Source organism: Choloepus didactylus, chromosome 4 (genome assembly GCF_015220235.1).
Source record: "Choloepus didactylus isolate mChoDid1 chromosome 4, mChoDid1.pri, whole genome shotgun sequence".
In the NCBI taxonomy this organism is placed as follows: domain Eukaryota; kingdom Metazoa; phylum Chordata; class Mammalia; order Pilosa; family Megalonychidae; genus Choloepus; species Choloepus didactylus.
Window position 1 is genome coordinate 35,156,594 of NC_051310.1, and position 22,252 is coordinate 35,178,845.

At 45.4% G+C, this 22,252-nt stretch overlaps 1 protein-coding gene across 8 annotated transcripts in view; it reads left to right on the plus strand.

Moving 5' to 3' along the window:
- The first annotated feature begins 463 nt into the window (after positions 1-463).
- RPS6KL1 (ribosomal protein S6 kinase like 1) overlaps positions 464-22,252 on the plus strand; it is a 31,950-nt gene continuing 10,161 nt past the window's right edge. For 7 of the 8 annotated variants that reach the window (XM_037832282.1, XM_037832280.1, XM_037832285.1 and 4 more), the window contains exons 1-3: positions 1,407-2,054; positions 3,277-3,401; positions 4,370-4,462. In XM_037832282.1, coding sequence (XP_037688210.1) covers positions 1,484-2,054; positions 3,277-3,401; positions 4,370-4,462 — 789 coding nt within the window. In that variant the 5' untranslated portion in view covers positions 1,407-1,483. Of the gene's footprint in view, positions 569-1,406; positions 2,055-3,276; positions 3,402-4,369; positions 4,463-22,252 lie in introns of those variants that run through there. The other variant, XM_037832288.1, reaches the window with a different exon arrangement.

The following is a 22,252-nucleotide window of genomic DNA, read 5'->3' on the forward strand; positions in this document are numbered from 1 at the left end:
GCAGAGACTTAGTTCACTGCTGTTATCTCAGCATCTGGCTCCTCTTTCATAGTAGACTGTCAATGCCTAATTATTAAGTAGTTGAATAAATGAATGACGTGAATGAATGAGTAAAGTCCTGGAAGTGGCATCGGTGCTCTTTAGCCGGCCTAGAATTTTGAAGCACCTTTTCCTCCTCCTCTCCTCCGCTGGCCCATCCTCCATCCCTGATCGACTATGAGCCCCTCTACCTCCTCCCTCCGCTGATCCCCCTGCCCCCCTCCATCCCCCCTCCATCCCCCACCGTCCCCCTCCGTCCCCCTCCGCCCCCCAGCGCCCGCCCCCCAGCGCGGAAGCTGTGGCTGTGAGGGCCGGCAGGAGCCGAGCAGGATGGTGATTGGTGGTTTATTATAACGGATGAAGAATGAGCTCATCTGCAGCCAATGGCCGAGGTTGCACCCGCTAGAACCCTGCACCTGGATAGAGGGCGGAAAGCAGCCGCTGGTCCTCTGTCGCCGGCGGGGCGAAGGGGCGGTGGCGGCGGGGGTAGGTCTCTCCGGCGCGCAGACGGAGCTCCAGCCTCGAGCAGGTACGGTGTTTGCCAGGCTCCTGCTCCATCGTCTCCCCCTGACGAGGATGCGCTCCCCTCAGTACCCCCAGCCCGGCTCTCCTTGATCGGGCTCCCGCGGGAACTTGCACCTGGCACGCCTGGGTCTCCAGGGCTGCACGCACCGCCTTCTGTGTCTAGGCGCGGCCATGTGGCTCCGCCAGGCCGGGTGAGGTGGCCCCTGACTCGGGAAGGCGACCCCAGAACTCAGGCCTCAGAGCTGCACGTCCCCCTTGGCCGGGCCCAGTGGGGAGGGCGCGGCCTCTCTCGCTCCGCATCCTCGTCGGGGTGGAGCTCCCAGTGCCCTGGAGATGCGGCTTCCCCTCCCCCACCTTCCATCCTGTTCTCCCTTTCTCCACTGGAGACAGAACTGACCTGGGGTCGGGAGTTCTGTCCCTGCCCCTTCCCAGGGGAGCCTGAGAGAGCTAAGGTGCAGGGGCTTCCTGTCCGCAGCCACTGATCTTTGACCACTGGGGCACACACTGCTCAGGGAGGAGCTGTTGTCAGGACCTCTGAGGCCAGATGGTTTCCCGCCCTCCTCAGAGAGGAAGGCGAGGGCACAGAGCGGGGGGTCCCTGGGGCTGGGCCTGCCCTGCCCTCCCTGATCTAACTCCATCCTGCTGGTGGAGACTCGCTGGGTGGCACCGGGTCTGCCACTCAGTGATTTCATTTGCCAAAAGGCTTTAAGGCCCAGCTCATGCCCAGCATTCTGCCGGGCTCTGGGGGTGGGAATGGGGGTTCCTCACGCACTGACCACAATGACCTCAGGACAAAGGAGAACAAAATAAAGCAGGGGCGGTCCATTCTGTCGGTGGGGAGGTGCCATTGAGCTGATCCCTAAAGGGTAAATGAGGAGCAGGGAGGGGAGCTCACCCAGGGAGGGGGGAACAACAAGGAATGGCCTTTGAGCTCCGGGCCCCTCCCTCAGCCTCCAACAGCAGGGCCTCCTTATGTGACTGTGCACTGGACACCGGCTTTGCTCTCTGGAAGGGGCCGTGGAGGCAGAGTGTCCCAAGCCTTACTATTCTCTTATGTACACAGGTAGGAAGCATCTACCCCAGTGAAGGGACCTTACCCACATTAGCTCTAATCCGCCCAGCGCTTTCATCCGGTGGAGGAAACCCGGATGCAGGTAGGGGCGTTGCCCCCGCCGGGTCCCCGTTAAGGCGCCTGCCTGTTCCAGGTCCCAGCCGCGGGGCAGCCATGAGCCTGGTGGCCTGCGAGTGCCCGCCCAGCCCCGGCCTGGAGCCTGAGCCCTGCTCACGACCACGGGCCCAGGCGCACGTCTACCTGGAGCAGATTCTAAACCGGGTGGCCCCGGAGACGCCCGACACGACCAAGCACGACTACTTGGTGGACGCTGCTACGCAGATCCGGCTGGCACTGGAGCACGACGTCAGCGAGGACTACGAGGCGGCCTTCAACCACTACCAGAACGGCGTGGACGTGCTGCTCCGCGGAGTACATGGTGCGGCTGTGGACAGGGACGGGGGACCTGGTGGGAGGGGGCCGGGACAGGTCTCGTCCTGCCGTCTGTCCATCCACACTGGGTGAGCCAGACACTCAACAGGGCCTGCAGGGCCCCCCTGAAGGCCAATAATAATCACTAGCACTTACTACAGTCACCCTGGGCCAGGCCCTGTTCTGAGGGCTTTACCTGTATGAGCTCATTTGAGCCTGTTGCATGTAATTCCAAGTAAATAGGAATTATTTTTAGTCCCATTTTCCAAGTCAGGAAACTGAGGCATAGGAGAATTAAATCACTTGCTCAAGGCTCCACAGGTGTCAGCCAGCAAAGCTGGGGTTTGAACAATTTTGGCTCCAGAGTCTGTGCTCTTGACCAGATACTTGACTGTCCCTCCAGCTGGGCTGGGCTCCTGCCCCCAGGGGGTTTGCATTCTAATTGATGATTGGGCAATTACAGCCACACACCCCCCCCATGGGAGTAGCAATGAGGGGGAAGTGACAGGAGGAAAGAGAGAAACTGAGGCTAGACCAAGCAGGCAAAGGCACTGTCCAGAAGTGAAGGCTCTTCTGGCAGGAGTGTGGTCCCAAGGAGGGGCCTAGTAACGGGGTTATAGACCTGGAAGTGAGAGGTGAGAGGAGGGGCTGCCTGTTCAGGGCAAAGCAAACTTTCCGGGTCCCTGAGAGAAAAGCTGGTACTGAGGCAGCTTTGAGAGCCTGAAGGGGATTGGTGGCCAGGCTAGGGTGGGAACTGGCAGGGCCCTGCTACCCACCCACCCTCCTGCTGAAGAGACCCCTCAAAGCCTGGAACTCCTTTGCCCTCTGATCCTGACTCCTCTACCCCTGGCCTTTTTCACACTCTGTATCAGAGATTGGAGAAGCAGTGCTCTCTGGGAGCTTCTGTCCCCTGGTCTGAGAGATGAATGTGGAAATCCCCACCCTGTCCCTTCCCAGGGTGTGATGGTGGACGGCAAGGTTGTGGGTGCCAGCAACCAAGTGCTGTCAGCTGAATGGTCCTGTGATTCCCAACCTCCTGGCCGTCGTTCTTCCTTCCTCTCTCCTGCCCCCCGTCCCCACCCCCCCAGAGGGACCCAAGAACAGATCTGGGGTCAGACTCTGGGCTGTGGATGCCAGCGGGCAGGCTATGGGAGTTAGAACTCTCATCCTCCAAGGGTGAGGTGGGGGGCAGGGGCAGGCCTTGGTGACCCTCACCCCTCCACCCCCAGTCGACCCCAACAAGGAGCGATGTGAGGCTGTAAAGCTGAAAATCACCAAGTACCTGCGGCGGGCAGAGGAGATCTTCAACTGCCACCTGCAGAGGACGCTGGGCAGTGGGGCCAGCTCTGGCACGGTGAGGAGACCCCCCCACCAGGCCTGAGAGGAGGGGGGCTCTGAGGGGAGACGCCCTGCATGCCGTACCTCCCATCCTGGGCTGCAGGGGGGGGTGCCTGGGCCAGAGTCAAACTGCTGCGTACCCTAGTGGCTCCTCTGTCCTCTCCTTCCAGTCCTCCTTCTCTCGCATACCCTCCATGGTTCACTCGTTTACCAAATACTCACCAAATCATCCTCCAGGCTGGACTCACTTCATCGCAGAGTGTTTGACACGCATACACTTACCCGTCTACACAGCCACACACACAGTTCCATACACATGCATGCGTGTACACCCTCGGTGTACACTTTTTGTTCTGCTTTTGTGGTGAATGGCCTGCAGTGAGTATTGGGAGCAGACACGACTAAACACATGCACACATGCCCGGATATATGTATGCACAGATGCACAAATACTCTCCCCACATGGTTCTTCCTACTCTGCGGGTGCTCAGTGGGGATGGAAAATGCACACACACCTCTTCATGCCGACAGGTGTGCACGGACATGCCAAATATGCCTCTATGTGTGGTTGTGTCATGTAGGCTGCTTTCCCCCCGCATGCCCTGTTGATGTTCCCTGAGCCCTGCATGTTTCGGGTTATTTCCCCACCCCGGGAGCATCTGCTTCCTGGTCAATGCTTTGGAGAGGGGTCTTCTGAAGCTCCCAGAGCTCTTTGGGCCTTGGAGGAGAGCTGGGAGGGCTAGGTGGGGGCTGAGGCCTGACCACCCTGGACCAGTGTAGGTTCTCCTGATGGTTGAGGCCATCCTCTCTGTCCTGCCAGCGTCTGTCCCTGTGAATGGGGGGGTATGCCTGTACCCGGCCTGCCCAGTGTGGCCCTGTTGCTTTCCGAGCAGGCAGAGGCCCCCTCCCGCGGCTTGGTGAGAAGGCCATGGCTGAGGGGCGCTGGGTCCTGAGGCTGCGTGTGGCCTGTCTCGCCCTCCTCAGGGTTTCAGCAGCCTGAGGCTCCGGCCCATTCGCACTCTGAGCTCTGCCCTGGAGCAGCTGAGGGGCTGCAGGGTGGTCGGGGTCATCGAGAAGGTGAGTGTATGCTGGGGTGAGGGAGGGAGACCATGTGTGCCATTGGGGGTGGCGGTGGGGACAGAACGTGATGCTCCCCCACCCCCACCAGAGGGTTAGGTTGGAAGGGGGTCAGAGGGTCCAAGGGAGGAGAGCAGCTGTGTCCAGTGGTTCCCACCCCCACCCCACCCCCGGACACCCCTCGCCCTCCCAGCAAACACACAGATCAGGCCCTGGGTTAGACAGTTGCCTTGCCACAGCCCTCCAGACACACAGAAAGCTCGCTCCCTTGGAGATACAAGACAGAAACCACAGGGAAGCCGTGCCCAGGGCACCCTGCCAGCGTTCACTCCCAATTCCCGCTTCCTACAGGCCCTCACCCCACACTCACTCTGCACCCCGGGGCTGCAGCCAAGAGTTTCTCTCCACCCTGCCCCACCCCTCCTCCCCAGCCCAGCTGAGAACTTGCTGTGGCTGGAACATTGTCATCGTCATAAACCTGACCTGCAGAAGGCCCAAATGCCCTGCCCATTGTTCCGGGCCTTGGCAACTTTGCCCTTTGTCTGCTGGCGTCCCCACCCCCATCCATCATGAGCCCATCTTGGACCCTTTCCCTCAGTTTGGAGCAGACAGGAAGATAGGAGATGACACCCCAGCCCTTACTTGGGACACTCATTATTAATATTGGGGAAATCAGAATGACAAAACAGTTGGTTCAAATGGGACTAGATCCCCCGTGCCCCCAACCCGGGGGTACTTGAGTAGTGGCTAAAGCGGCTCCTTCCTGGCTGCTTTTCAGAATCGCCTGGGGAGCTTCCTAAAAATACAGATGCCCGGGCCCCACCCAAGACCTGTTGAGTCAGAATTTCTAGGGCTGAGCCCAGGCAGCTGTAATTTTAAATTCTGGCCCTGTGACTTTGATGGGTCTGGGAACCCACAGAGGAAAGGAGAACCGCTTGTGCCTCCCCACACCCGGGAAGATGGTGTGGACTGGAGGGCAGAGCACAGGGTGGCTGTGGGCAAGTTCCTGCATCTCTCAAGCTTTGGTTCCTTACCTGTAAAGAGAGGGAACTGAAATGAAATAATTTGGGGAAAAGGTATGTACCAAGACATTTAATAAATGTTTGGTGGCTCTAAATGCTGGTGACATGAGTTAGTGGGGAGGTGGGTGGGGGGCCGCTTCTCCCCCCAGGCCTGCTCTAGATGCTTCTCGCAGGGTCCTGGAACAGGTCCCAGACCTTCAGTGCAAGCTTTAGTCTGTAGCCCTGGTCTCCTCTCCCGCTGCACTGGTCTGCGTGGCTTGGCTGCAGCCCGCACTTGTCCAATACCTGCATTCCCCAGAGAGGGATCCCTGAACCACAGGTTGCTATGGAGAGAGGGGTTCCAGGTCAAATAAGTTTGGGAAAGAGTGAGTTAGAGTTGTTACTTTGTTTTTTAATTCTAGGAGTTCTTGGGGCTTTTAGGATACAAATGTACACTCAGTCTCCAAGAGGGAGGTACATGACACAATTCCTCAAATTTGTTTAACCCCGGGACACACATTTGGTGAGCGGGAATCCAGCGTTCTGAGGCCTGTGTGTATGGGAAGCACAAATTAAGGCCAAGCCCAACCATATTTTGAGATTCCCCTTTTTTTCTTTTTCACCCTTTCTGGAGCACTGAAACCTCCTTCCTAAAGCCCTACTTTCTTTCTCTGTGTCATTCCTAAGCCAGGAATACCACTTTCCCCAAATTAGGAAAGGGGTTCAGGCCACTGGACGCAAGTTCCTGAGCCAGGCCCGGATGACTGTCCAGCCCCCACTCTCCCCCCAAATCCTTCCACAGCTTTGCTCAGGCAGATCCAGGCAGGAGGGGCAGTGGCGGCCAGCAGCAGCCCCAAGGCCCAGGGAGACTTGCTTAAAAAGAGCCCTGAGCTGCCTCCAGAGGTGTCCAGCCGTGAGGGCTCGCTGGGCTGGGAAGGGGTCTTGGGGCTGAAGAGATGCTGGCAAGGGTGGGAGAGAGGGCAGGGAACAGCGTGGGGGCTGGGTCAGGGTCTCAGCCGGCACTGACCAGCACACCCAAGGGTCCGCTCTCAGGACTGTGCAGCCCCGGGAGGTGTAACCGGGTATTTGCTGAGCTTTGTTGGGGATGGGGGGTGGAAAAAAAAGAATACCATCCAAATCACATCAGAGGGAGGTTTAAATCAGAGGTTGTAACTGACACTCCACCCCCCAGGCTGAAATTGATCCACAAACTTATTTTATTTGGCTCAGTACAGAATTGTTGATTTTTTTTTTTTTTTTCTATTAGTTACCAACATTTAAAAATTGGCAGAATTTATATAAAAGCCCAGAAAAAAAATCATGAGATCTGGCAATGCCCGGCTCACCTTCCCATGTGGTAGCATGGAGGAGATAGCAGAGCCCTGTGGTTTGCTACTGGCCCTGCCTAGCCCTCTTTGCTCACATGTCCGGCCCCTGCGGGCCCTTGGGTTTGAGATCCTGGTTAAGCCTGAACTTGTTTGCCCTATGAGAGAGTCCTCCTGGCATTTTGATACTTTGGGCTTCTTTAAAGAAAGAGTTTAATGTGTTTCACCAAAGCTTTTTCTCTGTGCCCCAATACTCAGTTGAGTTTCTTTTTAAAAGGATTTCCCTTTTCAAAAGATGAGCGGGGGCATGGAGAACTGCCTTCCATCTTCCCAATAGTAACACTCACCTGACATTGTAACAATCCTCACCATCCCTCCAAAAAAAAACGCATTATACTGTGCTGTCCAGTACAATAGCTACTAGCCAAATGAGGCTATTTAAAATTAAAGTAAGTATGCTTGTTCGCATGAGCCACATCTTAAGTGCTCGAGAGTCACACGTGGCTTTCATTTTGGACAATGCAGATACAGAACATTTCTGCCTTTGCAGAAAGTTCTGTTGGACAGCACTGCATTTTAATAATTGTTTCACAGATAATGAAACTGAAAACCATTTCTGGTATTTTGCATAACTGCAGCATTAGTAAACCGGAACAGCCCCCGTGCACTCTTTTGAGATATAGTGAAAGAAAAGGAGTTTAAAGCAGAACTCCCCCCCACCCCAACTCAGAGATAATCACTGTCAATGTTTTGGCTTACTTCTTTGTAGGTAGATAAGTAGATTTTAGTAATTTTTTAAAAACGCAGTTGTTATCAATCTATGATCAAGTTTTATGCCTGGCTTCTCCTATCGTCACTGCTGTTTTGTTTTTTTTGTTTGTTTGTTTGTTTGTTTTTCCATGGGCGTAAAGGCCTTGCTCTGGACAGGGGGTGGGGAATCCCACTTGGCAAGGGACGGTGGGGAATTATGAGGGGTGTCAGTACTTGTGGGAAACTCTGTCCTCCCTCCTAAATGTCCCCAGAGTTTTTTTTTCTCTTTTAAGCATTGCACAAGTTTGGTCTGAGGCCAGGGACCAAGCTGGGCAATGTCTTGTGGCCATTGGAGGAGAGACCCCTTGTGGTCGGAAGGTCCACCTCGCTCTGCTGCTCTCACTCCAGGCACTCGTCCAGTCAACCCCTTCATTTTACTGATGGGGAAACTGAGGCCTGGGCCAAGGAACCCTAAGGGCACCTGGTTGTGCCTGGTTGTAGTTAACTCTGCAGGGCTCTGGAGTCAGCCTGCTTGGGTTCAAACCCTGGCTCTACCACTTTTTGTCTTTTTTGTTTGGGCTTTTTTTTTTTTTTTTTTAATTAGAGAAGTTGTATGTTTCAGAAAAATGATGTAAAAAAAATACAGCATTCCAATATTACCCACCCCCATAACATTTTGCATTAGTGTGGTAACTTTGTTACAATTGATGAAAGAATATTATAATCTTACTATTAACTATAGTCCATAGTTTACATTAGGATCTTTTTTCCCCATATACCACCCTATTATTACCACCTTGCATTAGTGTGGTACATTTCTTATAATTCATGAAAGAACATTTTAATAATTGTGCTATTAACTATAGTCCATCATTTCCAATAGGGTTCACTGCGTTGTAAAGTCCTTTTAATTTTTATTCTAGGAAAAATTTCACGTTTTAACCACATTCACATATGTGCTGGTTTGGATATATTATGCCTCCAGAAAAAGCCGTGTTCTTTAATGCAGTCTTGTGGGGGCAGATTTATTGGTCCATTGATTAGGGTGGAAACGTTTGATTAAATTATCTCCATGGAGATGTGGTCCCTGCCCATTCAATTAATTATATGATATTATAATTGTATATAATATAAATTATATTCAATTTAATTAAATCACTGGAGTCCTATAAGAGAGCTCACAGACAGAAGGAGCTCAGAGCAGCTGAGAGGGACATTTTGGAGAGAAGCTAAGAGCTGATGCTAATGCTGACACTTAGAGATGCTTAGAGATGTTTGGAGATGCTAGCCCAGAGTTTGCTCTGGAGAAGCCAAGAGAGACAAGCCCACAGACATTTTGGAGAAAGCCATTTTGAAACCAGAACCCAGGATCAAAAGATCAGCAGATACCAGTCTCATGTCTTCCCAACTAACAGAGGTTTTCCGGACGCCATCTGCCTTTCTTCAGTAAAGGTATCCTCTTGTTGACACCTTAGTTTGAGCACTTTTATGGCCATAGAACTGTAAATTTGTAGCCAATCAAATCAAGCCCAGATTGATATGAAGAGACTGTTGGTAGAAATATGGACTCTAAAGATGCCTCCAATGAGGCCTTTGAAATGATGAATGTGTCATTGCAAACTGGAAGAAAGGTGATCCTTGATTTAAAGTGGCAGAGAATTTGGCAAAATTGAGTCCTAGTATCGAATGGAAGGCAGAGTTTGAAAGCAACGATCTGGGATACCTAGCTGAAAAGATTTCAAAACTAAATATGGAAAATGCAGCCTGGCTTCTCCTTTCAGCTTATAGTAAAATGTGAGAGGAAAGACTTAAGCTGAGAACTGAGCTCTTGAGTTTAAAGAAACCAGAAATTGATGGTCTGGAAAACCCTGGGCTTCCAGAAAACTCTGGGCTACAGCCCCATGTGAGGATTTAACAAAACCTGGAACCAGCCAGCCATTTCAGTACAAACCAGAATTGGAGATGGAGTTATCCAGAAAGGATTTGTAGAAAGTCCTATTGTCTGATAGTTTTGACCCCTTTATGCTTCATGCCAAGCCAGCAATTTTTTTTCAAGATCTGTATAAATGGAACCACTGCCAGTCTGGACTGGAGGGGACGGAAAGGAACAAATTGAAGGAAAAATTTCTTCAAAGAAAGAACCATGGAAGTTGAGGTCTGGAGTCAAGAAATCTTGGGCAAGGAGAGCAGAGCAACCCATGCTTGGGGAAAGGGTGAGTTTGCCCCAGAGGCAGAGGGCAGGCATTCCGCCTTGATGCTCAGGAAGAGTGCTGCTGTCCCAGGCCTCAGAGAGGGTGGAGCACATTCCCCAGGGATTGGTGAGAGCCTGGCCATGACCCCACTTCTCTGAAGGGATTGAGTGTGTGCCCCAAAGAGGGAAGAGAGCCCAGGTGCTGCCTCAGTGTTTGAGGAGGGTGGGGCCGAGAAGAAGGTGGTTTCCCCAATGTGTGGATATGTTGGAGCACTCACCCAAGCGTTGGGAGAGGAAAGGGCTGCCACAAAAGCCTTTGGAAAGGGTTTGACTGCCACTCTCTCAAGCCCCAAGGAGACAACGTTGATCTGTTAATGACTTTCAGACTTTAAAACCTAGTGTAGCTTGCCCTGCGGGTTTTAGGAACTGTTTTGGTGCTATTAACCCTGTTTTCCTTTCAGTTTCTCCTTATGGCAATGGGAATGTTTACCCAATGACTGTCCCTCCTTTGTATATTGGAAGTACATAACTTGTTCTAAGTTTCACAGGTCCACAGCTAGAGGGGAATTATGCCTTAGGACAAACCATGCCTGTAACTTATTTAATGTGATCTTGTACCTAACTATTGTCACTGAAATGATTTAAGTTTTTGTGATATTGTGATGGGATGAATCTATTTTGTATTTGGAAAGATCATGTCATTTTGGGGTCCAGGGGTGGAACGTGCTGGGTTTGGATGTATTATGTCCCCCAAAACACCATTATCTTTGAGACAGTCTTGTGTGGGCAGGAAACATATTGGTGTTGATTGGGTTGGAGACTTTTGATTGGAATTTTCCATGGAGATGTGCTCACTCAACTGTGAGTGAGATCTTTCATTGAATAATTTCCATGGAGGTGTGGCCCCGCCCATTCCATGTGGGCCTTGATTAGTTTACTGGAGCACTGTATAAGCTCAGACAGAAGGAGCAAGCTTGCTACAGCCAAGAGGGACACTTTGAAGAATGTACAGGAGCTGACAGAGGAGCTTCAGCTTGCAGAAATGTTTTGGAGATGGCCTTTGAAAGCAGATTTTTGCTCCAGAGAAGCTAAGAAAGTACAAACACCCCAAGAGCAACTAAGAGTGACATTTTTGAGGAGCTGAAGCCTAGGGAGGGTCCTGAGAGAAAGCCATTTTGAAACCAGAACTCTGGAGGAGATGCCAGCCACATGTCTTCACAGCTAACAGAGATTTTCCGGATGCCATTGGCCATCCTCCAGTGAAGGTACCCCCTTACCTTGGACACTTTATGGCCTTAAGACTATAACTTTGTAACCAAATAAACCCTCTTTATAAAAGCCAATCCATTTCTGGTATTTTGCATGATGGCAGCATTAGCAGACTGGAACAACATATATAATTCAGTGTTGTTAATTACACTCACAATAATGTGCCACCATCACCACCATCCATATCCAAACCTTTACAGTAAACCTAAATAGAAATTCTTTACAAATTCAGCACCAGCTCCTCATTCTCTACCCCAAAACTATCCCCCAGTAACCTATATTCTAGATTTTAACTAATCCTATGAGTTTTCTTATTCTAATTAGTTCATATCAGTGAAATCATACAATATTTGTCCTTCTGTGTCTCCAAGTTTCATCCATGTTGTTGCATGAACCAGAATTTCATTCACTTTTAATGCTAAATAATATTCCATCATATGTATATACTACATTTTGTTTATCCCTTTATCAGTTGATGGACACTTGGGCTGCTTCCATCTTTTGGCAATTGTGAATAATGCTGCTGTGAACATTGATGTGCAAATATCTCTTCAACTCCCTGCTTTCAATTCTTCTGGGTATACACCTAGTAGTGGGTTTGCCAGATCGTATGGTAATTCTATACTTAGTTTTCTGAGGAACTTCCAAACTGTCTGTTCCAGTTTGTTAATGCTGCTGGAATGCAAAACATTAGAAATGGATTGGCTTTTATAAAAGGGGGTTTATTTGGTTACACAGTTACAGTCTTAAGGCCATAAAGTGTCCAAGGTAATGCATCAACAATCAAGAACCTTCACTGGAGGATGGCCAATGGCATCTGGAAAACCTCTGTTTGCTGGGAAGGCATGTGGCCAGTGTCTGCTTACTCCCAGGTTGTGTTCCAAAATGGCATTCTCCAAAACATCTGCATCAGCTTCCAATGGCTGTCTTCAAAATGTCTGTCTCAGCTCCAGTGCGTTCTTCAAAGTGTCCCTCTTGGCTATAGCAAGCTTGTTCCTTCTGTCTGAGCTTATATAGTGCTCTAGTAAACTAATCAAGGCCTACCCTGAATGGGTGGGGCCACACCTCCATGGAAATTATCTAATCAGAGTTATCACCTATAGTTGGGTGAGGTGCATCTCCATGGAAACACAATCTAATCAACACTCTAAGACATCTGCCCACATGAGAGTGCATCAAAGATAATGTCATTTTGGGGGACATAATACATTCTAACTGGCACACTGTCTTCCACAGCAGCTGCACCATTTTACAATCCCACCCACAAAGAATGTGTTTCTATCCTCTCCAATACTTAAAATTTTGTTTTTCTAATAGTAGTCTTTCTAGTGGGTATGAAATGGCATCTCATTGTGGTTTTCATTTGCAATTTCCTAATAACTAATGATGTGAGCATCTTTTCATGTGATTTTTAGCCATTTGTATATCCTTTTTTGGAGAAATGTCTATTCAAGTATTTTGCCCATTTTTAATTGGGTTGCTTGTCTTTTTATTGTTGAGTTGTAGGATTTCTTTATATATTCTGGATATTAAACCCTTATTGAATATGTTGTTTCCAAATATTTTCTCCCATTGAGTAAGTTTTCTTTTCACTTTTTTGATAAAGCCCTTTGATGCACAAAAGTTTTGATTTTGATGAGGTCCTATTTATTTTTTCTTTTGTTGCTCTGCTTTGGGTGTAAAGTCTAAAAAAACCATTAACTAACACAAGATCCTGAAGATGCTTCCTGACATTTTCTTCTAGGAGTTTTTAGTTCTGCTTCTTATATTTAGGTCTTTGATCCATTCTGAGTTAATTTTTGTATATAGTGTGAGATAGGGGTCCTCCTTCATGCTTTTGCATATGGATATCCAGTTCTCCCGGCACCATTTGTTGAAAAGACTATTCTTTCCCAATTAATTGGACTTGGCACCCTCATCAGAAATCAATTGGCCATAGATGTGAGGGTCTATTTCTGAACTCTCAATTCAGTTCCATTGGTTTATGTCTCTATCCTTGTGCCACTGCAACGTTGTTTTGATCACTGTAGCTTTATAATAAGCTTTAAAGTTAGGAAGTATGAAGCTGCTAACTTCTTCTTTTTCATGATCGCTTGGCTATTTGGGGCCCCTTACCTTCCAAATAAATTTGGTAATTGGATTTTACATTTTTGCAAAGTCAGCTGATGGAATTTTGATTGGGATTGCATTGATCCTATAAATCAGTTTGGGCTGAATTCACGTCTTAACAATATTAAGTCTTGCAATCCATGAGCATGGTATGTCCTTCCATTTGTTTAGATCTTTGTTTTCAGGAAGGTTGTGTAGTTTTCTGTGTATAAGTCATTTACATTTTTATTCCTAGATATTTAACTCTTTTAGTTGCTATTGTAAATGGAATATTTTTCTTGATTTTCTCCTCAGATTGCTCATTACCAGTGTTAGAAACACTACTGATTTTTTTAAAATTCATTTTTATTGAGATATATTCACATACCATGCAGTCATACAAAACAAAGCATACATTCAGTTGTTTACAGTACCATTATATAGTTGTGCATTCATCACCAAAATTAATTTTTGAACATTTTCATTACCACACACACAAAAATAATAAGAATAAAAATTAAAGTAAAAAGAACACTGCATGCCTTTTTATTTTTTTCTTCCCCCATTTTTCTACTCATCCATCCATAAACTAGACAAAGGGGAGTGTGGTCCATATGGCTTTCCCAATGACATTGTCAACACTCATAAGCTACATTATTATACAATCATCTTCAAGATTCATGGGTTCTGAGTTGTAGTTTGATAGCTTCAGGTATTTACTGTTAGCTATTCCAATTCATTGGAACCTAAAAAGTGTTGTCTATATTGTGTGTAAGAGTGCCCACCAGAGTGACCTCTTGGCTCCTTTTGGAATCTCTCTGCCACTGAAGCTTATTTCATTTCCTTTCACATCCCCCTTTTGGTCAAGAAGATGTTCTCCATCCCACGATGCCAGGTCTAGATTCCTCTCCAGGAGTCATAGTCCATGTTGCCAGGGAGATTCACTCCCCTGGGTGTCAGATCCCACATAGAGGGGAGGGCAGTGATTTCACCTGCCAAGTTGGCTTAGCTAGAGAGAGAGGGCCACATCTGAGCAACAAAGAGGCATTCGGGAGGAGGCTCTTAGGCACAATTATAGGGGGGCTAGCCTCTCCTTTGCAGCAACAGTCTTGCCAAGAGCAAGTCCTGTGGTAGACCACCAGTCCCCTATGTCTGTGAGCACATCAGCAACCATCGAGGTGGGGAAGCCCAATACCTCTGCATTCTCCACCAGCTCCTCAAGGGGGCTCTGCATATTTTTTTTCATTTTTTTTTTAATTAACTCTTTTTTAAAAAAATCAACTATATCAAAAAAAAATTTTTTTTATACATACAATAAAAAAAAACATTTCAAACAAACCATAACAAGGGAATAAGAAAAAGACAACTAACCTAAGATAACTACTTTACTTTCAACATGTTCCTACTCTACCCCAAGAAAATAACCTAATACAGCAACATTTCTATGAACTTGTTCCTACCATATCCATCAGAAATTAACAGACCATAGTCATTCCTGGGCATTCCCACGATAGCTTATCTGTTCTTATTGGGTTATCATTCCCCCTTCCTTAATTGCTCGCTATCGCTAGTTCCCCTACATTCTTCATTATAAACCATTTGTTTTACATTTTTCAATGTTCACATTAGTGGTAGCATATAATGTTTCTCTTTTTGTGCCTGGCTTATTTCACTCAGCATTATGTCTTCAAGGTTCATCCATGTTGTCATATGTTTCATGACATCATTCCTTCTTACAGCCACATTGTATTCCATCCTGTGTATATACCACATTTTATTTATCCACTCATCTGTTGAAGGACATTTGGTTTGTTTCCATCTCTTGGCAATTGTGAATATTGCTGCTATGAACACTGGTGTGCAGATATCTGTTCGTGTCACTGCTTTCAGATCTTCTGGGTATATACCAAGAAGTGCAATCGTTGGATCGAAGGGTAACTCTACATCTAGTTTTCTAAGGAAGTGCCAGACTGACTTCCAGAGTGGCTGAACCATTCATTATACAGTCCCACCAACAATGAATAAGAGTTCCAATTTCTCCACATCCTCTCCAGCATTTGTAGTTTGTGTAATGGCAGCTATTCTAATTGGTGTGAGATGGTATCCCATTGTGGTGTTAATTTGCATCTCTCTAATAGCTAGTGAAGCTGAACATTTTTTCATGTGTTTCTTGACAATTTGTATTTCCTCTTCAGAGAACTGTCTTTTCATATCTTTTGCCTATTCTATAACTGGGCTGTCTGTACTATTGTCATTGAGTTGTAGGATTTCTTTATATATGCAAGATATCAGTCTTTTGTTAGATACATGGTTTCCAAAAAGTTTTTCCCATTGAGTTGGCTGCCTCTTTACCTTTTTGACAAATTCCTTTGAGGTACAGAAGCTTCTAAGCTTGAGGTGTTCCCTTTTATCTATTTTTTCTTTTATTGCTTGTGCTTTGGGTATAGTCTAGGAAGTGGCCACCTAATACAAGGTCTTGAAGATGTCGCCCTACATTATCATCTAGGAGTTTTATGGTACTGTCTTTTATATTGAGATCTCTGATCCACTTTGAGTTAATTTTTGTGTAGGGTGTGAGGTAGGGGTCCTCTTTCATTCTTTTGGATATGGATATCCAACTCTCCCAGCCCCATTTGTTGAAAAGACTGTTATACTACTTATTTTTACGTGTTGATCTTGTACCTCACCACTTTGCTGAATTCGTTTATTAGCTAGTGGCTTTGTTGTAGATTTTTCAGGAATTTCTACATATAGGATCATGTTATCTGCAAATAGTGAAAGTTTTACTTTTTCTTTTCCAATTTGGATGCCTTTTATTTCTTTTCCTTGCCTAACTGCTCTGGCTAGAACTTCTAACACAATGGAGAATAATAGTGGTGACAGTGGGTATCTTTATCTCGTTCCAGATCTTAGAAAGCTTTCAATCTTTCACCATTCTGTAGATGTTAGCTGTGAAGTTTTCATATATGTCCTTTATAGTGTTGAGGCAGCCTTCTATTCCCATTTTATGAGTGTTTTTATCAAGAAAGGATGCTGGATTTTGTCACATGAATTTCTGCATCAATTGAAATGATGATGTATTTTTTCCCTTCATTTTGTTAATGTGGTGTATTACATTAATTGATTTTCTTATGTTGAACCACCCTTGCATACCTGGGATAAATCCCACTTGATCGTGTTGTATAATTCTTTTAATGTGCTGTTGGATTTGATTTGCAAATATTTTCTTGAGAATTTTTACATCTATATTCCTAAGAGAAATTGGTCTGTCATTTTCCTTTGTTGTATCTTTATCTGGCTTTGGCATTAGGATGATGTTGGACTCATAGAATGAATTAGGTTATATTCCCTTCTGTTCAATTCTTTGGAAGAATTAATTCTTCTTGGAATGTTTGTAGAATATACCTGTGGAGCCATCTTGTTCTGGAATTTTCTTTTTTGGGAGGTTTTTGATGACTTTTTCAATCTCTTTACATGTAATTCGTCTGTTGAGATCTTCTATTACTTTTAGAGAATCAGTGTTGGTTGTCTGTGTTTCCAGGAATTTGTCCATTTCAACTAGGTTGTCTAATTTGTTGGCATGTAGTTGTTCATAGTGTATCTTGTATTTTTTATTTCTGGGTCAATAGTAATGTTCTCCTCATTTCTGATTTTATTTGCATCTTCTCTCTCTTTTTTTTGTCAGTGTAGCTAAGAGTTTGTCGATTTTATTGATCTTCTCAAAGGACCAATGTATTAGTGTTCTCTAGGGAAACAGGACCAACAAGAGATATCTGTAAATATAAGATTTTATAAAAGTGTCTCATGCAACTGTGGGGATGCACAAGTCCAAATTCTATAGGGCAGGCTGTGAGTTGGCAACTAACTCTGATGAAGGTCTTCGATGAACTCCTCAGGAGAGGCTGGTTGGCTGAAGAAGAAATGAAAGTTCTCTCTTCTCTCTTGAAAGTGTTCAACTGATTGGATTAGATCATCCAACTGACTGGATTCTCTTGTTGCAGAAGTTACTCTCTTAGTTGCTCATAGATGCAATCAGCCACAGTTGCAATCCCAATCAGCGACAAATGCAATCAATTGACTGATGATTTAATAAACCAGCGTTCTTGTTTATTAACCAGCCAAAAATGTCCTTGCAGTAATGGTTAGGCCAGTGCTTGCTTAACCAGACAACTGGGCACCATCACCTGGCTGAGTTGACACATGAATCTAACCATCACAACCACTTTTAACTCTGTTTTTTTTAACTATTTCATTTATTTCTGTTCTAATCTTTATTCTTTCTTTCCTTCTGCTTGGTTTGGGTTCAGTTTGCTGTTCTTTTTCTAGTTTCTCCAGGTGTGCAGTTATGTCTTTGATTTTAACGTTCTTCTTTTTATAATGTAAGTATTTAGGGCTATAAATTTCCCTCTCAGCACTGCCTTCATTGCATCCCATAAGTTTTGATATGTTATGTTCTCATTTTCATTCATCTCAAGATACTTACTGATTTCCATTTTAATTTCTTCCATGACCCACTGTGCCGGTTTGAGTGTATTGTGTCCCCCAAATGCCATTATCTTTGTAGTCTTGTGTGGGGCAGAAGTTTTGGTGATGGTTGGATTTGCTTGGAATGTGCCCCACCCAGCTGTGGGCAATGATTCTGATGAGATGTTCTCATGGAGGTGTGGCCCCGCCCATTCAGGGTGGGCCCTTATCGGTGGAGCTATATAAATGAGCTGACTCGGGGGGAAAAAAGAGAGTGCAGCTGGGAGTAATGTTTTGAAGAGAAGCAAGCTTGCTAGAAAGGAACGTCCTGGGAGAAAGCCGTTTTGAGGCCGGAGCTTTGGAGCAGACGCCAGCTGCCTTCCTAGCTAACAGAGGTTTTCCGGACACCACTGGCCGTCCTCCGGTGAAGGTACCTGATTGCTGAGGTGTTACCTTGGATGCTTTGTGGCCTTAAGACTGTAATTGTTTAGTGAAATAAACCCCCGTTTTATAAAAGCCTATCCATCTCTGGTGTTTTGCATTCTCCAGCATTAGCAAACTAAAACACCCACTAATTGCTTGAGTGTGTTATTTAACTTCCTTATATGTGCCAGTTTGAAACTGTTATAGACCCCAGAAGAGCCGTGGTCTTTTAATCCAGACTTGTTGCGTGGAACCTTTTAATTGAGTGTTTCCACCTGTGGGTAAGACCTTAGATTAAATTATTTCCATGGAGGTGTGGACCCCACCCATTCAGGGTGGGTCTTCATTAGTTCACTGGTGTACTTAAGAGAACTCAAGAGCCAACACAGATGCTGATGCTTGGAGACACTTGGAGATGCAAACAGAAAGACATTTGGAGATGCTAAACTAAGCAATGAAGCCCAGAGTTTGCCCCGGAGAAGCTAAGAGAGGACCCCCAGATGCTTAGAGAGAAATGCCCTGGGAGAAAGAACCAAAGATGCATAGGAGCTATGAGAGAGATGTGCAGACAGAAGCCAAGAGTCATTTTGGAGAAAGGCATTTTGAAACACAACCCAGGAGCAAAGGACCAGCAGATGCCAGCCTTCCCAGCTGACAGATGTTTCCAAACATTATTGACCTTTCTTCAGTGAAGGTATCCTCTTGTTGATGCCTTTGTATGGACACATTTATGACCTTAGAACTGTAAATTTGTAACCTAATAAACACCCAGCTCTAGCAAACAAGAACAATATATTTGTGGGTTTTTCCAGTTCTCCATGTTACTGATAACCAGCTTCATTCCATTGTGGTTAGAGAAGATGCTTTTTTAAAATTTATTGAGACTTGTTGTGTGACCCAAGATGTGATCTATCCTGGAGAATGATCTACATGCACTTGAGAATATGTATATCCTGCTGTTCTGTATATGTCTGTTAGGTTTAGTTCCTTTATCATTGTATTCAAGTTCTCTGTTTCCTTACTGATCTTCTGTCTAGATGTTCTACTCATGAGTGATATATTGACGTCTCCAACTACTACTGTAGAGTTGTCTATTTCCCCCTTGAGTTTTGCCAGTGTTTGCCTCAAGCATTTTTGGACAACATTGTTAGGTGCATAAATATTTATGATTGTTTTTTCTTTTTGGTGTGTTGACCCTTTTATTAATACGTAGTATCCTTCTTTTCTCTTGTAACTGCTTTTGACTTAAAGCCTATTTTATCCAATATTAGTATAGCTACCTCAGCTCTGTTTTGGTTACTATTTGCATGGAATATCTTTTTCCATCCTTTCACTTTCAATCTATGTGTCTTTGGGTCTAAAGTGTGTCTTTAGTAAGCAGCATATAGTTGGATTGTGCTTTTAAATCCATTATGCCAATCTGTGTCTTTTGATTGGGGAGTTTAATCCATTAACATTCAGTGTAATTACTATAAAGGCAATACTTACTAAGGCCATTTTGTCCTTTAGTTTTTATATGTCATATCTGTTTTTGGTCTCTTTTCCTTTATTGCAATGTCCTTTTATGTATGGTTGATCTTTTGTGATGTGTTGGCCGATCCCTTTCTCATTTTTATTTCTGTATATTTAAAAAAATACTTTCCTTTTTGTTACCCTGCTGTTTATATTACATAACCTACATCTATAAGCTACTAGTTTGGAAGATACCATCTCAACTTCAATACATGTTCTCTGCTCCCCTATCCCTCTGTTTCCCCTCTTTATGTGTTTTTGTTCTACATTACCTCTTCATATTTTGCATGTCCATTATCAGGAACTATGCTTTTTTATTGTTCAATTGAATTCTGACTCACAGGAATTACAGTAGAGTTGTGTATTAAGGATACAGTACTATTGGGTTTTGCATTTACCCTTTTAGTTACCTTTACTAAAGATTTTCATTTCATCACATGACTCCAAGCCACTCTCTCCTGTCTTCTTTCAACCTGCAGAACACTTTTAGTACTTCTGGTAAGGCAGATCTTTTGTTGATGAATTCTCTCAGTTTCTGAATTCTGGATAAAGAATTTGGGGCTGGCAGTTTTTTTATTTCAGTACGTTGAATATATCACACTACTTGCCTTCTCACCTCCATGGTTTCTGATGAGAAATTGGTACTTAGTCTTATTGAGGGTCCCTCGTATGTGATGAATTGCTTTTCTCTTGCTGCTTTCAGAATTCTTTCTCTTTGGCATTTGACATTCTGATTAGCATATGTCTCAGAGTGTCTATTAGGGTTTTCTGCTTGGAGTATGTTGCGCTTCTTGGACATATACATTCATGTCTTTCATAAGAGTTGGGAAGTTTTTGGCCATTATTTCCTCAAATATTCTTTCTGCCCCTATTCCCTTCTCTTTTTCTGGGACACCCATGATGCATATGTTTGTGCACTTCCTGTTGTCACTCAAATCCCTGACACTGCTCAATTTTTTTCATTCTTTTCTCTATCTGTTCTTCTGACTGTATGATTTCAACTGTCCTGTCTTCTCTAGTCACTGATTCTTTCTTCTGCCTACTCAGATCTGCTGTTGTATGTCTCTAGTGTATTTTTAATCTCCATTATTGTGCTTTTTCATTCCCATAACTTCTTTTATGTTTCTTTTTAAACTTCCAAATTCTTCTTTATGCTCACACATGGTTTTCTTAATATCCTTTAGCTGTATATCTATATTTTCCTTCATCTCCTTGAATTTTTAGATTTGCTTGAACTTCTTTGATTAGTGTTCCAAATTGTATCTTCTCTGAAGTTTAATTTTCCTTGCCTGAGCCATATGTTCCTGTTTATTGGTATGGTTTGTAATTTTTGACTGATGTCTGGGCATCTCATTATTTTGATGGTTAACGCTGAAGGTTTCTCCCTCTTGTCTAGGATTTTATTGTTGATTGACTTTGTGTTAGGGCTCTTCTGTGATGTTTGGTCCAACTTATTCTGGACCTTTAAAGAAGCCTGTGTTTAACTGTTCAGCTTTTCTCATCTGTTTCTTGCCCTGGATATGCAGTACAATTTTAAAGATTATACTTTTTGTGCAACTGTTTCACCTCCAGGAGAAAGCTTCCATTCCTCCATTCCTTCTCCAGAAATCTTCATCTGTTCTGTTTGTTTTTGTGCAGAATTTTCTCCCCAACTCCTATGATTTGTTTAAATTCTCTCCCTCACTCAGTGCCCCCTTTTCATTACAGTTTTCAGTTTTGGGACCTGTCCTGTCTTACATCAGCTCAGCCCCACCCCCACCCCACTCCCTTTTTCTGTAAGGCTTTTTTGCCTCTGGTTTCTTCCTCATTATGGTGTCCTGCCCTGGGGACCCAGATGGGGTCACTCCAGAAGGTGGTTGTTCTGGTTTGCTAAGGCTGCTGGGATGCAAAATACCAGAAATGGATTGACTTTTATAAAGGGGGTTTATTAGGTTACAAATTTACAGCTCTAAGGCCATAAAAGTGTCCAAACTAAGGCATCAAGAAGATACCTTCACTGAAGAAAGGCCGATTGCATCTGGGGTTCCTCTGTCACATGGGAAGGCACATGGCCAGAGTCTGCTTGTCCTCTCCTGGGGTTAGCTTCTGGTTTCCATTGCTTTCTCCAGAATGTCTCTGGGCTTCTGTCTTAGCTTCTTTCTCTCAGCTCCTGTGCATCCTTGCTTGTTTCTCCCAGGGAATTTCTTTCTAAGCATCTGAGGGGTCCTCTCTTAGCTTCTCTGGGGCAAATTCTGGATTTCATCTCTTAGCTTAGCTTCTCTCTAAACATCTTTCAGTATGCATCTCCAAGCATCTGGGTCTGTGTTGGTTCTGTGCTCTCTCTCTCTCTCTCTCTCCCTGAGCTCTCTTAAGGCCTCCAGTAAACCAATCAAGACCCACCAGGAATGGGCAGGGTCACATCACCATGGAAATAATCTAATCAAAGGGTCCCACCCACAGTTGGGGAGGTCACATCTTCATGGAAACAACCTAATCAAAAGGTCTCACCCACAATATGTCTGCCCCCACAAGACTGGGCTAAAAGAACGTGGCCTTTTATGGGGTGCATAATAGATTCAAACCAGCACAGGGGTCAATCTAGAAAGGTTTGTTTTATATTTAGGAGGTCCACCAAACAGACTGGATTGAGTGTATGCACATCTTTCCAACAGTTCTGCTGCAGTCTCTCCCACCCCCACCCCACCCCCCAGGGCCCTTTTGTATGCAGTACATCTCAGCGGCTTGGGTTCCACCCTGGGTCCCTGTGGACTTGGGTACCTGTGCCTGG